This window comes from Gopherus flavomarginatus, chromosome 3, assembly GCF_025201925.1.
Source record: "Gopherus flavomarginatus isolate rGopFla2 chromosome 3, rGopFla2.mat.asm, whole genome shotgun sequence".
NCBI classification, from domain to species: domain Eukaryota; kingdom Metazoa; phylum Chordata; order Testudines; family Testudinidae; genus Gopherus; species Gopherus flavomarginatus.
Window position 1 is genome coordinate 194,879,791 of NC_066619.1, and position 15,877 is coordinate 194,895,667.

The following is a 15,877-nucleotide window of genomic DNA, read 5'->3' on the forward strand; positions in this document are numbered from 1 at the left end:
AAACATGAAGAAAATAGTTCATTTTGGGGGGGTAGGGGAAGCGGGATTTTCAACCACACCTTTAAGTTTCCCTTTACACTTTTTTGCAGGTGCAAAAAGAAGCAACTGTAAATTTGCACAGCTTACATTTAAGGGCTCCTTAAATAAAAACACTGATTCTAAATGTAAATGAAAACCCTAAAAATAGTTAAGAACAATTTCCATGGTCACAAACTATATTTAATAACTTTTATATTACTAGCAATACCTATAATAACCTCTGAGGTCTAAATACTTATATTTCTCCAATGTTTTTTCTACCAACTACATGCACAGAGAAATTTGCAACTGTATAGTTAGTTGCTAGGCTGTTAGAACTTGTCTTCAGAAAAAACACGTACTGAACTACTGTAAAGCATTAAGTGATATTTTCAAATAGGTATAATAAAGATAAAAATGTATACGTTAATAAGCCAAATTCTGAAACCACAAACCTTGTCTGTTTCTTCAGAGTGAAAAGAAAAATGCCACCAAATATTAAATTTTAGCTCTTACCTCCAGTTCTCCCTTGTCCAATGACAACATTTGGGTAAAGGCTGTTTTCACGATCCCGGAGGTGAGGTAGGTAGTAGTGTATGTTTGTAAGATGCAAAGGGAGTTTGCTGGTGAGATTTAACACTTTCCACTTCATAGCATCTTAAAAAACAAAAACAGAAGAGGACTGAGGTCATTATTCTGACAAATATATTCTCTCAAATAAAAGTTTAGTATATTACAAATGCAAGCTTATTAAAATCAGAGCCATTTTATCAGAGATTACTGTAGGTCAAATCAATTCTTCTTCATGGTGATCAATGATTAGATTTCCTGTTGATTGCAGAAGTTAAATAGCAGATGCTTCAATCAAAAATAAGTTTCCCAAAGTCTCTGATGGACTGCAGGAACAGGCCCCAAATGAGTCTATTATTGTGATGTGTTTGTATTACAGTTGGTCAGAAACATTTCCTCAGAACAATTTGCTGTCAGAAAATGCCTTTTCAACAAAACCAACGTGTTTTTTTTTTAATTAGGAAAAATTGCAAAAATTGTTTTGAAATTGTCAAAGTGTCCTGGTTTGGTATTTTTGGAACAAAAAGTTTTGATTTCTCATTTTGAAATTTAATTTTAAATGTCAGAATTGAAACACTTCATGTGTATCAAAATGTTTTGGCTCAGCTGACTCAAAACATTTTAATTTTATTTTTGTTCAGGATGGAAAGTTAATTTTCTAGACCAGCTCTAATTTGTATTACAGTAGCACCCAGAAGTCCCAATCAGATTGGGATTCTACTGTATTAGGATTTCTTTTAAAAAAAAATAGTAAGAGAGAGTCCCTGACCAGAGATCTGACTGTTAAATGCCCCAGTCCTGCAACTGCTTGCACATAGGCAGATTCCTGCATCCATACATAGGTCGACTGATTTCAATGAGGCTCTGTAGGTGCTCTGCTTATGCATAAGCAGTTGCAGGATTAGGCCTCATTTGAGAGAAGAGCCAACAAGTGGGTGTAACAATTGGAGAGGATAATTTTTGTCAGTTGTAAATAAACAAGAAATATCATGAATATCAGTAATTCCTAATCCATAACTTTCAGTGTTTCCCAGCAGGCAAATGGTGAACCCCCTCTCTTAGAATGCAATGCATGGAGTTTTTCACTGAGCACATGAAGGGCCTGAATCGGATGTCCTTATACAGTTAAAACTCCCATTGTTTACAAGGACAATGGGACCATGACCTTTAAACAGATATTGAGCAAACAAAAACTGCAGTAGTGAAAAGTAATATGTAGCGCTTATTTACTCTTGAATCGTCAGAATTTTAAAAGGGAGAGTGTGACATTTAATTAAAAATACTTATCAATGTTGAAATAATCCAAATGCAAATTTATAAAAATAATCCAAAATTACCAAATACAATTAATTGAAGTCAATAATTGTCATTTGCTAACTTCAGCTGTCTAGATATAAATATTACATTTCTATGGGCTCGTTTTGTGAAACATTATTCAGAATAAATGCTAGGAAATTGCTAAAATATAGGATTAGAAAAGCTACTAAAAACCTATACAGCCTGTTCCTAAAATCATTCAGAGGTCAATTAAAAACTGGTGAAACAAAAATATTTTTCACTTACTAGTAATTAATACAAGGCACTCAATGTGCAAAGATGATGGATACCATTAGATAAACTAATAAATATTTGAAAGGACTAAATGAAATACCTTACTCTTTGTTTTGTTTTAAGAAAAGAACATGAGCAGCAAAAAATCTTTTTCACTCTAATGTGTACCTGCTAAGCAGCAAGCAAGAAATCATTATAAAACTTAACTTTATCAGGGCTTATTTCTGGTGTCTTGACACAGGTCGAACTCTTATGTACATTATTATATGAGAATTCTGCCTGTGTCATTCCCTCCCTGGGACTACCCATGCTCATGTAGTTATATATGAGAACAAGCACATATATAGGCCTGAAAGAGAGCAAAACTCCTCTGATTTGCCTGAGAAAGGACTGAGAAGACTTCAGGGGACATATCTTCATCTCTGTTTCTAGAGATCTTATACTTTTCAGTCTGTGCAAATCACATAGAAAACTGGAGTTCTGATGGTACTGGGTAATCTCCAAGTTGCACAAACCCATCAGTGGCTACACACCCTCCCTGCATGCCCTCATATGGTGTGGTGTAGCTGAGCAGTGCCTCTGCCTCCATCTTGGCCTTGAGCAGAACAGCCCAGCTGCCAACAGCTTAAGGTTAAGGTGACCCGGCCCTCCAGCTAGGTCAGATAAAAGTTCCATCCCTTCCAGAGTACCCAAAGTCCAAAATAAACACAACTCTTCCAAACCCTAAGGGGAGTGGGGGAGGGCTCTCATAGGTAACCATTCCTGAGTTCCTGGCCCCAGCCAACCTTCCCACCCACAGTGAGAGCTGAAAGTCTGCTCTCTCTCCCAGCCAGCCACTTTTTTAGCTCATGTTTCAAAGTCCAACACCTGTTTCAGGTGTCACAGTGCTGGGCTGACTGAGTTCCCAGCAATCTTTTAACTTGTGGAGGGTTTATACACCCCATCACACCATCTTAAAGCCAGAATAGCCATATATATGCCATGTTGGAGAAGTGATAGATGGGGCTGGAGTTTATTGTGCTTTGCAAATCCTTGCTGGTATGTCATAAATTAGTCACCTTTCTCTCCCCTACTTCCTGGAGCTCCACCAAGTCTGAGCCTGATGGAACTGGGCCCCAAGCATTGGTCCAAGATTCGTTAGGTTTTTTGACAGGAGCATAATGTTCCTAAACTTTTATTCTAATTTTTGAATATACTCTCCCTTTTGAAAGGTCTGTGTGTTAACTTTTAACCCATTTCAAATTTTCCTCTTAAAAACCCAAACAAATTCATAACTTGTTTTGATAGTCAGAGGGTTTCTGAGAAGGACATCTCCCTGCTACGAAGAAACAGATTCAAAAGTCAAACATTTCAACCATGTGGCTTGATTACTCTTCAGAGGTTTTTTACCTTTCTCTTTAGAGTTGACTTTCTAGATAATTTAAGAAATAATAATAAAGAAAGGTAAGCTGTTAAAAAGGGAAGGAAAGAATGGCACAGAGTGTAAAGGGAAACAAAACTATATGCCAGAAATAAAAACAGGAATGAGCAGACTCATGACTAACACCTCCGGTCATAATGCAATAATATAAGCACTTGATGCTTGTAGTTCCTGAAAAGCAGTTGTTACATGGTATGAATCCCATTGTGCTTCACAATGAGTTCCTTTCATTGCAGAATTTCATAAAATGGATACCTGAAACAAAAAATAATTGCCATATACTTGTGAAAGCATATAGGCCATATTAAGATATTACAGTGGCTTACATTTATACATCACTTTTTCAGCAATAGGTACAGACAAACACCCATAATTATCATGGCTGACATATAAGTAAAATGTGCACTGGCCATTTGCCCCTGAAGTTAACCAATGTACACTCACAGTAATTACTACCACTGGGGATATGTCTACACCACAAACTTAAATCAACGTATATTAGGTCAATTTATATATTAGGTGCATGTCCACTCTACCCTCCTTGGGTTGACAGTGCGTGTCCTCACCAGAACTGCGTTCACTGACCTAAAGGGGTCAGCATTGGGAGCTGACAGCCCATCTCAGCTCTGCTGGCAGCTCTCTGGCGGGAGCCTGGCTGCCCACTGGCTCCTGGGCTCCTGGCAGGTTGGTGCCCCCCCCAGGCTTTCTATTCCCCGCCAGGAGCCGGGGGAAGTCACTCACAGCTTCTCCCCTACCCGTTCCTTGCCAGGAACTGGGGGAAGCCACCTGGGGCTTCTCATCACTGGAGAGCAGGGTCCAGCTGGCCCTGGCTTCTCAGGCACCTTTGCCTGCTCGTTCCTCACTGGGAGCCAGGCATCTTATCAATTGCATGGCTCACTGAGCAGAGAGTGGGTGGGGAGCCACTTAGGCATCTCACCTCAGCTTGCAGTCCAGAGCAGAATCCAGCTGCCAAGTTCTCCAGTGGAGCAGGGGCTTTAATTGACAAGACAGTCAATGTAAGGGATGCAGTGTCTATATAGACTCCGCATCACCCTAACTACACCAACATAAGCCTTAAGCCTCTTGTGGAGGTGGAGTTATAATGTTGGTGTAGTAGGGAACTGGCATTGGTGGGAGGAAAGCTGTAGTGTAGAGACTGACATAATTTAAGTTGACATAAGCTGCCTTATGTTGACCTAACTGTGTAGTGTAGACCAGCCCTGAAGTGCAGTCCACATTGAGGTAGGAAGACAGAAGGCATTCTACACCAGAGTTATACAGCAGTGAGTTCTATCCAACACAAACAATAATAGCCTTCCAAGCTGCATGAACTCTGAAAAGCCACAGCTCCATAGCTGTTAGCTCCATAACAGACTTATTGATTCAGAAATGGAAATGTTGTCCTCCATCAGAAGACAATCCCCTAAGCACCGTAAAACAAAGAAAAAAATATTACTAATCTTTTGCAACTGTGGTTCTTTGAGATGTGTTGCACATGTCCATTCCACTCCAGGCGTGCGCACACCCTTAGCACAGCCTGTTTTCTTCAGTAGTACGTGTCGGGGCAGCTCGAGCACCCTCTAATGCTGTGTGCTCATCGTGCTGGTATAAAGTACCCAGCCGACCCCATACTTCCTCAGTTCCTTCTTTCCAGAAGACTCCTATGGAGAGGGATAAGAGGGCGTGTCGTGGAACGGACATGTCAAAGAACAACAGTTACAGAAAGTAACTGGTGTTTTTTTTTAAAGTGATTGTATATGTGTGCTCCACTCCAGGTGACTCCCTAGCAGCTGAATAGGTGGAGGGACTGGAGTTCATGGACACAAGACTGCTTGATCAAATCTGGCATCATCTCTGGACTGCTGTGTGATGGTGTAATGGGAGGAGAGCGTATGCACCAATGACCAAGTCACTGCTTTGCAAACATCCAGGACAGAGATCTGCCTGCCAAATGCTGCTGACAGTGCTTGTGACCTTGTGGAATGAGCCATTGGGATATTTGGAAGGAGGCACCCCCAGCCTGATTGCAACTAGCATGAATGCAAGACTTAATCCAGGATGAGACTGTCTGCAAAGAGATCAGGAGACCCTTCATCTTGTTTGCTACAAATAGTTGGGTGGACTTTCTGAATGGTTTAGTTCATTCTATGCAGAAAGCTTGGATGTTAGGTGAGCCCTGTGAGTGAAGGTGCTGCTTTGTATGCGACTTAGGGTAAAAGACCGGAACGCAGAGTGCCTGATTGTTATAAAATTGAGATACTACCTTTGGTAGGAAACTGGGGTCAGGTAAGGAAAAAGTGGGTAACTGAACTTTGTCTTTAAAGAAGACTGTGTATAAAGGCTCTGATGTCAGGGCCTGAACTCCAAGACCTTCCTGGCCAAAGTGATGGCCATTAAGAAAACCACTTTCCAGGAGAGGTACAATAAGGTGCACATTGCCAACGGTTCAAATGAGGTCCCATAAGCTTTAATAAGACCAAGTTCAGGTCCCAGGGAGGAAATGGCTCTCTTATTTGAGGATATAATATCTCTAGTCCCTTCAGAAATTAGATGGACATGTCATGTGAAAACACGGACTGGTTATCCACCTGGGGGCGGAAAGCCACTATTGCTGCAAGGTGAACCTTGATAAAAGAGATAGCTAAATCATGCTGCTTCAGGTGTAATAGATACTCAAGTATTTCTTGTAAGGATGACTACGTGGGCGAGATCCCGCTTTGGAACATGCAGACTAAAAACTGCTTCCACTTGTAAAGTTAAGTAGCCCTGGTTGAGGGCTTCCTACTCCCTAGTAGAACCTGACAAACTTCCTCTGAGCAAGCCTGCTCTTTGAGGTTTAGCCATGGAGCTTCCAGGCTGTTAGGTGAAGGGAGCTTGGGTTCAGGTGGAGCAGCCAGCAATGGTCCTGAGAGATCACGTCCAGGTGTAACAGAAGTGGGATTGGAGTTACCACTGAGAGGCCAAGCAAAGTGGCAGAACCAGTGTTGGCAGGGCCATGCTGGGGCTATCAAAATGACCTGGTCCCCTGATCTTTAGAAGTACTCTATGTACAAGCAGGATGGGGGAATAGTGTAGTAAAGGTGTTCCATCCGCAGTATCAGAAAGGCATGTGTGATAGCCCCTGGACTGTGGCTTCACAGGGAGCAGAACTGGTGTCATTTTGTTGTACTGGATTGCAAATTGGTGTATCTGGGGAGTCCCCCACTGCTGGAAAGCATCCCTCACCACATCCAGGCGAAGGGACCATTGATGGTGACTCAAGAAAGTCCTGCTTAGGAGATCTCCCAGCTCATTTTGGGCTCCTGGAAGGTAAGAGGCCTCTAGGTTGATTGAGTGGGCTACACAGAATTCCCATAGCTGAATCACTTCCTGACATAGGCTGGAAGACTGAGCTCCTCTTTGCCTGTTAAGACAGAACATAGCAGCAGCATTGTCCATAAGAACAAATCTCTGCCCATAATATGCAGCAGGAAAGCCTAGCAGACCAGGTGAATTGCTCCGAGTTCTTGGACACTGATGTGAAGAGAAAGTTCTTCTGGAGACCAAAGATCTTGAGTTCTGAGGGACCCCAAGTGAGCTCCCCATCCTAGTGCTGATGCATCTGAGATCGGGGTCACTGACAGTTGGGGCCATATAAAGGGAACCTATGCACTAATATTGAGCAGGTCCACCCACTAAATGAGGGAGACAAGAATACAAGGGGGCACCGTGAGTACGAAGTCCAGATGATGGCAGTTTGGTGAGTACACTGAAGTCAGCCACGTGTGGAGGGGCTTGAGGCGCAGCCTTGCATGCTGCACCACATATGTGCACCAAGCCACGTGGCCTAAAAGCCTCAGACAAGTTCTGGATGTTGTGATGGGATGGCCTTTGAGGTGTGCTATTAGGGATCTAGTTGCCTTAAATGACCCTCTGAAATGTAGGCTTTGGCTCGAGAGGCGTTGAACACTGCTCCGATAAACTGTATCTTCTGTACCAGAGTGAGGGCAGATTTATCAAAAGGCCTAGGCCCAGATAAGCCCAAAGCTGGATACTACATGAGCCGTGGACCATCCCTTGATTAGCCAGTCGTCCAGATAAGGGTAGACCTGCACCCCTGCTCTCTTCGGAAGGCTGCCATTATCATCAAATATTTTGTAAACACCCTTGGAGCGTCAGACAGGCAGAACGGGAGTACCATGAAGTGGTAGTGTCTGTGGTTCACTACGAATCTGAGGAGCCTTCTGTGACTTTGGTATATCAATATATGAAAACAGGTGTCTCTTAAATCAAGGGCAGTGTACCTGTCCCAGGGATCCAGGGAGGGGATAATGAATGCCAAGGTGACCATGCAGAACTTTAATTTCTTGAGGTAGCTGTTGAGGTGGTGCAGGTCTAAAATGAGTTTGAGACCATCCTTGGCTTTTGGGACTAGGAAATAATGGAAGTAGAATCCGTTCTCTCTTAAATGCTCCGGAACCTCTTTCATGGCTCCCATCCAAAGGAGGGATTGACTCTCCTGAGCCAGAAGTTCTTCATGAGAGAAATCCCTGAAGTGAGATAGGTAGGGAGGATGGGACGAAGGTGCGGAAGTAAACTTGAGGGTGTATCTCACGTCCACCATTTTCAACACCGAAGGGTCCATGGCGATACAGGACCATGCACTGAGAAAGTGGGAGACGAGGTTGTAAACAAAGGAGAAACAGGGTCTGGCATCATGGGAACTGGTATGGCACCCTCAAGTGTTTTGTCAAAAGGCCTGCTTAGAGCCCCCTGAATGTCTAGGTGGGCAAGCATGGATGTTGAGCTAGCAAGGGGTGATGGCCTATGCCTAAAATCCTTGCTTCTTTTTCTCTGCAGATCCTGACAGATAGGCAGCACAGAGTATAGAACAGGCTGTTGGGACATTTAGTGCTTCCTTGAAGTCATTGGTGTGTACAAACCAAGGGACTTAAGGCTGGCCCTAGAGTCCTTTAACCAATGAAGCTTCACATCAGTCTGTTCTAAAAAAATCAAAGCTCCTTCGAGGGTAGATCCAGAAGGGTTTGCTGGACCTCCTACAGGAGACTCAAAGACTGTAGCCATGAACTCCTATGCATGGCTACTGCTGAAGCCATGAACCAAGCTGCTGAATCAGCTGCATCCAAAACAGCTTGCAACGAGGCCCTTGCTACTGATTTTCCCTTGTCCACCAACAAGGAGAACTCTTGCCTGGCATCCTGAGGGAGCAAGTCCTTGAACTTCTGCATGAGTCCCAAGTGTTGAAATCAGATCTGCCTAACACCACCTGCTGGTTTGCAATCCTGAAGAATAAAATATTCTACCTAATAAATCCAGTTTCTTGGATTCCTTTGCTTTTGGGTTTTCACTAAAAACTGGCTAAACTATTTACAACTATGGTCAGACATGCAAAAAGGAAAAACAACACAGAGCTTGCCAAAGCAAGGATAGTAGTTCCAGTGACCATCATGGGCAGTAAAAAGGAACTGAGGGGCACCGGGTTGGCTGGGTACTTTATATAGGTGCTATAAGCGCCTGGCACCTGAGAGCGCTTGAACTGCCCTCACGGGTACCACTGAGGAAAAAATGTCTGGTGCCTGTGCTTGGGGCCCACATGCATATGGAGTGGAATGCGCATGTGCAATCACTCGAAAAAGAAACCCCCAAAACCTACTCACTGGGTGCAAGTTAGCAGAAACAGGACTCTGATTTCCTGTTCTCCATTACTCCCTGTTACCTGCCTTTTTCATTCTTTACCCGGGACAGCATGGACAGTGGAATTCACAACATGGACAGTAGAGTTGGTCAAAATTTTTCAACTAGAAAATATTCTTGCTTAAAAATAGGATTTATGGGGAAAAAATGTGACTGACAAAAAAAATGCTACAAGAAATTTTGAAGGGAAAATTTTCATTTTGTTGTGAATTGAACCCCACATTTTAAACAGTTATTTCTCTTTTTTTGCCACTGAATACAAAAGAATGAATGATGTCCATGGCTTTTTCTCCACATTCCCCTCTACTCCTTTTTCCATTCTGCAACTTTTCAAAACTTCCTCAGCTAGGGAAAAATGGAGGAAAGAGACAAAAAAAGGAAGAAGTGAAAAAAATTGTGGATATTGTTAATTTTATTGCACCCAGTGACACAAAAGAGAAGAGGGGCAGAAAATGGAAAAATGAAAATTCAGTTTTTTCAAAAAAATATTTAATAAAAAGTTTTTTTTAATATTTGGTTTGAGCCCTGTGAAATGGAAACTTTAAAATTTTTCACAAAATTGTTTTTCAACCAGCTTTAATGGGCAGAATGCTATGGACACTCTGAACCATTTTGTTGTTTAGGTGGGAATTCTGCACTCAGCCATCACTGTATTGAGGGGTGAAAAGCTGCTTCTTCAAAGATTGTCTTTCACCACACACAGATTCAGGTTCTGATCCTGCAAGGAGCTCCTTGCAGCCTTGGTACCTAAAAATGTTGTGTATAAGGTGTGTTTTTGTTTTGTACGGATAGAAAAAGTTGTTACTGCATATCTCCTTCTCTCCTCTCCCTACCTGGCTTCCTGTGGGGTACCATCAACCAGGTTGATTTTCCTAAATTCTTCCCCAGCTGACCTTGATTTCTAAATATGGAAAGAGGACCGCCCCAAATTATTATTTAGATCGCAGTCAGAATCAGGCCCTCACTGAGGTAGCCATGGGCAAAAGTCGTACAACATGGCCTCTACTCCAGAGTTTATAATCCAAGGCCAGATCCTGCAAACACCTAAACATTTTCTTAACTTTAAGCTTGTGAATAATCCCACTGAGTCAATACTGGACTGGGAACTAAAAACCAAAAAACAAAACAAGTGAGGAAACAAGATAATGCATACAGGCAAAATAGTCAGGAAGACAATGATGCACATCTTAATTCCTCCTCCCTTTCAATTTTTAATAAAATATTTTAATTATAAAAACCCAAAGCTTTTTTCTATTCCGTGTATAGAATAGTTCCGTGTATTCTATTTGGAACTATCAGAAATAATTCTTAAATATTTTGTGTTGAGACCAGTGTCCCACATTTTAACTACAAGATAAGATCCCTTAATCCATCTCCCCACAAGAAGGCAGCTCCTCTCATTCTCTCCACTCCCTCTTGACAATGGGTTAGCAGCAATGAGAACAGCTTTTGGAGGAAGCTGTGCTTACGTCACCAGGGATGTGTGATGGCTAGCTCCTGCTCTGCCTTACTGCTCCTCCACGGGACAGGGCTAACTGCCTAATCCATCATACTGCAACCACTAGAGTCAGGGTAGATCATCTTGAGTATGTGCAGTAGTTGCTGAAGCAGTAGGGCCTAATGTGTTTTTGAAAGAGAAGTGAATAAAAGTTCTAATTAAATTACAGGGGAAAGTCAGGCCAACTGAATATGATTAACTGAATTGGGATTACTTCTAGTATTTGTTGTCCAACTTTAAAAATGTACCGAAAGTGCATGAATGTGCAAAGATGCAAGAGAAAGAGAGGCCTTCAGTAATAAATGCATTCTAGTCTGCTTCTCATAAGCAAAGTAGGATGAGAAAGGGGGAAACATTTCATAGATCTATTTTTTTTAATGCCCCCTCTTTTGAAATTTGGGGGGAAAAGGTAAAGCATGAAGGATTCTTCACAAGACAAATGAAATGAGAAAAGAATGATAGAAAAATGTTCTTAGAGTTCTCTCAGGTTCCAAGCAACCAATCCCACAAATTGTCATGCATTAGGTAAGTATTATTAGGACCTAATTAAAGAATGGTAAAAGGCTTCTCTCACCCTCTTTTTAATCATATAAGGGCCTGATACTGCCATCATCAAAGTCTATAGTTTTGTTCCCATTAACATTAGTGGAAGCAGAATTGGGCCCTGAGTATATAATAATGTAATCTCTTTAGGAAGAAAAATTTTGATGAGCACAAACCTGTATGATTTGCTGTAGAGTTCAGTCTCTCTGCTACTACCCGCTTAATTGCATCCAGGACAATGCTCAACTCATGGGATCTTTTTTTATTTTCTTTTTCGGCATATAACAATCTTTGATGAAGTTCCAAAAACTGGCTTTGGTACATGTCTAAGCCACTTCCTGAAATGAAAATGTAAATGGTTTCTTCAGGGAGAGATTAACCATATACTAGAATAAGGAGGGAGTTCAGGAATAGGGGACAGCACTGAAAGAGAATGAAGAGGAGAGTGAAAACAGAAAATAAAAGAGCTGATTCAAGGTTTATTGGTGGAGTGAAGAAGGGGACAGAATGCTAAGAAATAAAGACAGGATTTAGGAGAGCACAGTTATACAGAACCTTGAAAGTGAGGACAAGAAGTCTGAACACAATACTGAGGATGAAGAAGGCAGTATAAGAAATTGAAGTGAGGGATGGTATAGTCCCAGTGACAGGCAAGGAGGATGATTTCTGGACAGATTAGAGGAGCATGAGATGACTGAGTGGGAAAACTGGATGATAGTTAAAGTAGGAGAGAAAGGTAAGGACATGCACATTAGCAATAGGGATAAAATGTCACTTGGGTCAGAGTGTAGGTTTGATAGCTGCAAGCTAGGACAAGCATAACAGATTTACAATAGACTAATACACGCTCTTCCTCCAGAAGTGAATTATAATGAAGAACTTCATAGTAATTGGATTAGGTTTTTTTTCCCATGAAACCCTTCCTTCCAGAGTCTTCAAAATATATTATATACCCTCCATTGACCACAATCTATGAGAGGAGTCCCTTCACTAACATCCCATCTCCGCTCCCCACAAGCCCCCCGACCCCCAAAAACACACACAGTTTTTCACTTGTGGTGTACCTCTGCACTTCCTGGTTTAATCCAAGGCCAAAAGTGGAAGTCTTGAAAGTGGAATTGAAAATCTTTCAAGAGAACCTGTTCCCATGAGACTCACAGGTTAGTTTTACAAATCCAAGAAGTCTGGAAAAGCATCCCTATTTTTGGGTGCTTATCTTAATTGGACCAAAAAACCTCCAGGTTTTTAAAGGCTCATCTATCACTAATAATCATCCAAATACAGAATTTCTTTGAGGCTATCCATGCTGATGGATCAGATTTATGAAATAATTCGAGTGGGTAAGAATGCTTTGCCTTCAGCTCCTGAACGCGGACCTCTTGAAACAATATATTCATGCATGTCACACTCTCCTAACTAAACAGACCAATCACAAAACAAAAAAGGGAGCATTTATATTAACTTCTTAGAAATGCCTTACAAGCACACTTCAGGCAGAGTATTAAGTCATTGATTGCTTTCAATCAGCAGTGAGTGATGATTATTTAAAACAATTTAAACACTGTCCATTTAAACTAAAAATAGGAGCCATGAAAGAGAAACAAAACTATAAACAGACAAAGTACAGTGTAAGCAAGTAAATCCATAAGTGGCTCAAAGGGAGATTCCTCAAAACAAACAAAAAACCTTTAGAACTTTTTGTAACTAAACAGCTAACCTTTAAAAGGAGCTAACAGTCTATAACGTACAATGACAGACACTGCCCTCATTAAAAAAAAACAACACTCTTAACAATGTTCATGTTCCACAAAGCAGTCCAGCTATAAAGATTATACTCCTCACTCCCATTTGCATTTGATTAATTTTTGACTGTTCTGCAATGGCTAATAAGCTTTCCTATACTATCAAAATTGAACTCTTCCTAACTGAACCATTGGTATTGCACTGGATTAAGCACAAATGATGCAGCCACACTAGCCATGTTGATTTGTGCTTGGAACTGTCGTAGTAGCTTTGCATGTCCAATACTAGTGCTCTTCAATGCCCTCTGAACACTGGTCCCACAGTTCTTGACACAGCTCCCAGAAGCACTGGGTTCTAGGAGACTTTGAAAAGACACCAGAGCACTATGGGACAGTAATTAAATTAGTGCAGTCCAAAATGACCACTAACACAGAGTGGACTGATATGGTTCAGACTAAACCATTATTTAATTCTGCTAAAACATATCTAAGCCAGACACATGTAAACCATCTGAAACACTTCATGCTGGCAATTCATGACGGCGGAAATGGGGAAGGAGGACACTTTTCCTAGCGTAAACCTTGAACCAGTAAAGCATTTCAATACATGCATAATAGTCTCTGATTACTCACATGTTTAAAATAACACACAGAAATAAGCTCTTTATTGGATCAAGCTCATGGTAAATTTCTTTAGTGTACACAAGGCTCAACAGACTTTAGACTGAAAACTTTTTTGAACGACGATCTCAGGTAAATTTGTATCACTCTGTATGCACTTATGGTTCATGTAAAGAAAACTACAACAGTGTTTTTCACCTTCTAAATACATTATAGTTAATCCAGATTTTATCATTTACTTTCCCAACAGGAAAAAAAAAATGATGCAATACTGACCACAAGCTTCCTCATTGTCACATGGTGACAGAAAAAACTGATGATTGATGGCATTGGCATCCATTATGTTTCTCTAAGGCGCATGATTATTGCCTTATGGAGAGCCAGTTAAACACTAAGCTTTTCAAGTGCAGCAGAGCATACCTGACCATTGTAGGCATGAATCTTGAGACCCAAGAATAGGAATCCATCCTTAAAGACTTATCTTTGATTAGGGTGGAGGGGGGAGTGTCATTATTTAACAATCTTAGAAGGATTCCAACTTTGTGTATTTAATATCTGACAGAACACTGTGTGCCAGAATAACATGCCAATTTTCTGATGGGACTGCCCGACAGATTTCAGTGGAACTATTTTGCATTTATACCAATAGAACAGAGCTAAATCTGGTCCAGTGATACTACATAAAATATTCTGAGTCAGATTTTCAGTGGGATCAAGGAAGAGCTGGGACAGCATGGGCAGTGTGTGCAAAGGAGCCTTTTCCATCTATTAAATTGGCTCTGTGACAGCCTGGCCTTCCATCATAGATTAGAATAGCTTAAACCTGTTCTACCAGCTGCCATAAGCCCTCAGGTGCTCTTAAGGGAATAGAGGATTGCCACTGCGTACCTATCTTTAGGGCCCTACAAAATTCACAGTCCATTTTGGTCAAATTCATGGTCATAGGATCTTTTAAATTGTAAATTTCATGATTTCAGCTATTTAAATCTGAAATTTCACAGTGTTGTAGTTGTAGGGATCAAGGAGTTGTGGGGTGATCATAGGCAGTGAGTTATATGGGCCAGTGGTGACCGTGCTCCACCAATATTCAGGAATGTGGGTACAAAACTGTCCACTGAGCATCAGCTTGAAGGGCACACTTAACCTTATTTTCATAGGGCATGAACTAGGGGTGCAGGGGGTGCTGTAGCACACTCACTTTTTATGCGGGGTCCCGGCTGCCAGTCAGGGCTCCACTCCCAGCACTGCATCCAGAGTCCCGGCTGCTGCCCAAGCCCTCGCGCCCACCCCCAGCTGTGGCCCCAGCCTCAGTCCCTTTACCCGTCTGGGTCCCCCCTCCTGGAGACATGGCCCTGCTGCCGGCCCCAGCTGAGCGGGGGTGGAGAGACATGGGAAAGGATATATATCGGCTTACAAGGCAGGTGTGGGGAGTGGCACTGGATCCGTTCTGGGCACCACCAAAAATTATACTAACCTGGTGCCTTGGAGTGGTCGCAAGGTTATTGGGGGGCGAGGGAGGGCGCTGCGGTACTGCTACCCTTACTTCCCTGCCTTCAGAACTGGTCAGCTGGAGTTGGCTGCTAGCCCAGCTCTGAAGGCAGAGCCTCCATCAGCAGCAGTGCAGAAGTAAGGATGGCATGGTATGGTATTGCCACTCTTCTGTGCTGCTGCTGGCAGGGCACTGCCTAAAATAACCCTGCAAACCCCCACCCCCCTCCACAACTCCCTTTTGGGTCAGGGCCCACAATTTGAGAAACACTAAGAGACACTGGTCTCCCCCAAGATATTTGTATAGTATAGGGTAAAAGCACACAAAATACCAGGATTTTACAGGGGGAGACCAGATTTTACAGTCCGTGACACATTTTTCATGGCCGTGAATTTGATAGGGCCCTACCTATCTATAGTCTTATTTTCCCTAAACATTGTCCTTATGCTAGGAGGATGGAGACACTGGAGGATTCTTTTACATGGGATGATCCTCCATTTACCAGATCTGCAGGCTTAAAGATCAGTTTTGAGTTAGGCGAGCACTGCAAAGCTGCCCTAACTGACTGAGAATCAGCCCATGTGTATCCTCGGTGCTTCAGAGTCTAGTTTTTGTCTAATGTTCTAAGAAAATTAGTTAAACTGTTGGTTTTGAATATGGCACAGGGCTAATAAAAACAAATACAAGACTCGTGCTTCAAAAAGTCAATAATAATATATATATTATTCTTA

At 42.0% G+C, this 15,877-nt stretch overlaps 1 protein-coding gene across 6 annotated transcripts in view; it reads right to left on the bottom strand.

Annotated features, from left to right (window-relative positions):
• The window catches only part of MGAT4D (MGAT4 family member D), a 113,154-nt gene that overhangs the window by 51,611 nt on the left and 45,666 nt on the right, over positions 1-15,877 (bottom strand). For 5 of the 6 annotated variants that reach the window (XR_007773459.1, XM_050946491.1, XM_050946490.1 and 2 more), the window contains exons 2-3: positions 11,471-11,632; positions 535-675 (exon numbers count right to left, since the gene is read on the bottom strand). Coding sequence is in view for 5 of the 6 variants with exons in the window: in XM_050946491.1 (XP_050802448.1) it covers positions 535-675; positions 11,471-11,632 (303 nt within the window). In the remaining variant the exon portion in view is untranslated. The remainder of the gene's footprint in view (positions 1-534; positions 676-11,470; positions 11,633-15,877) is intronic. The other variant, XM_050946494.1, reaches the window with a different exon arrangement.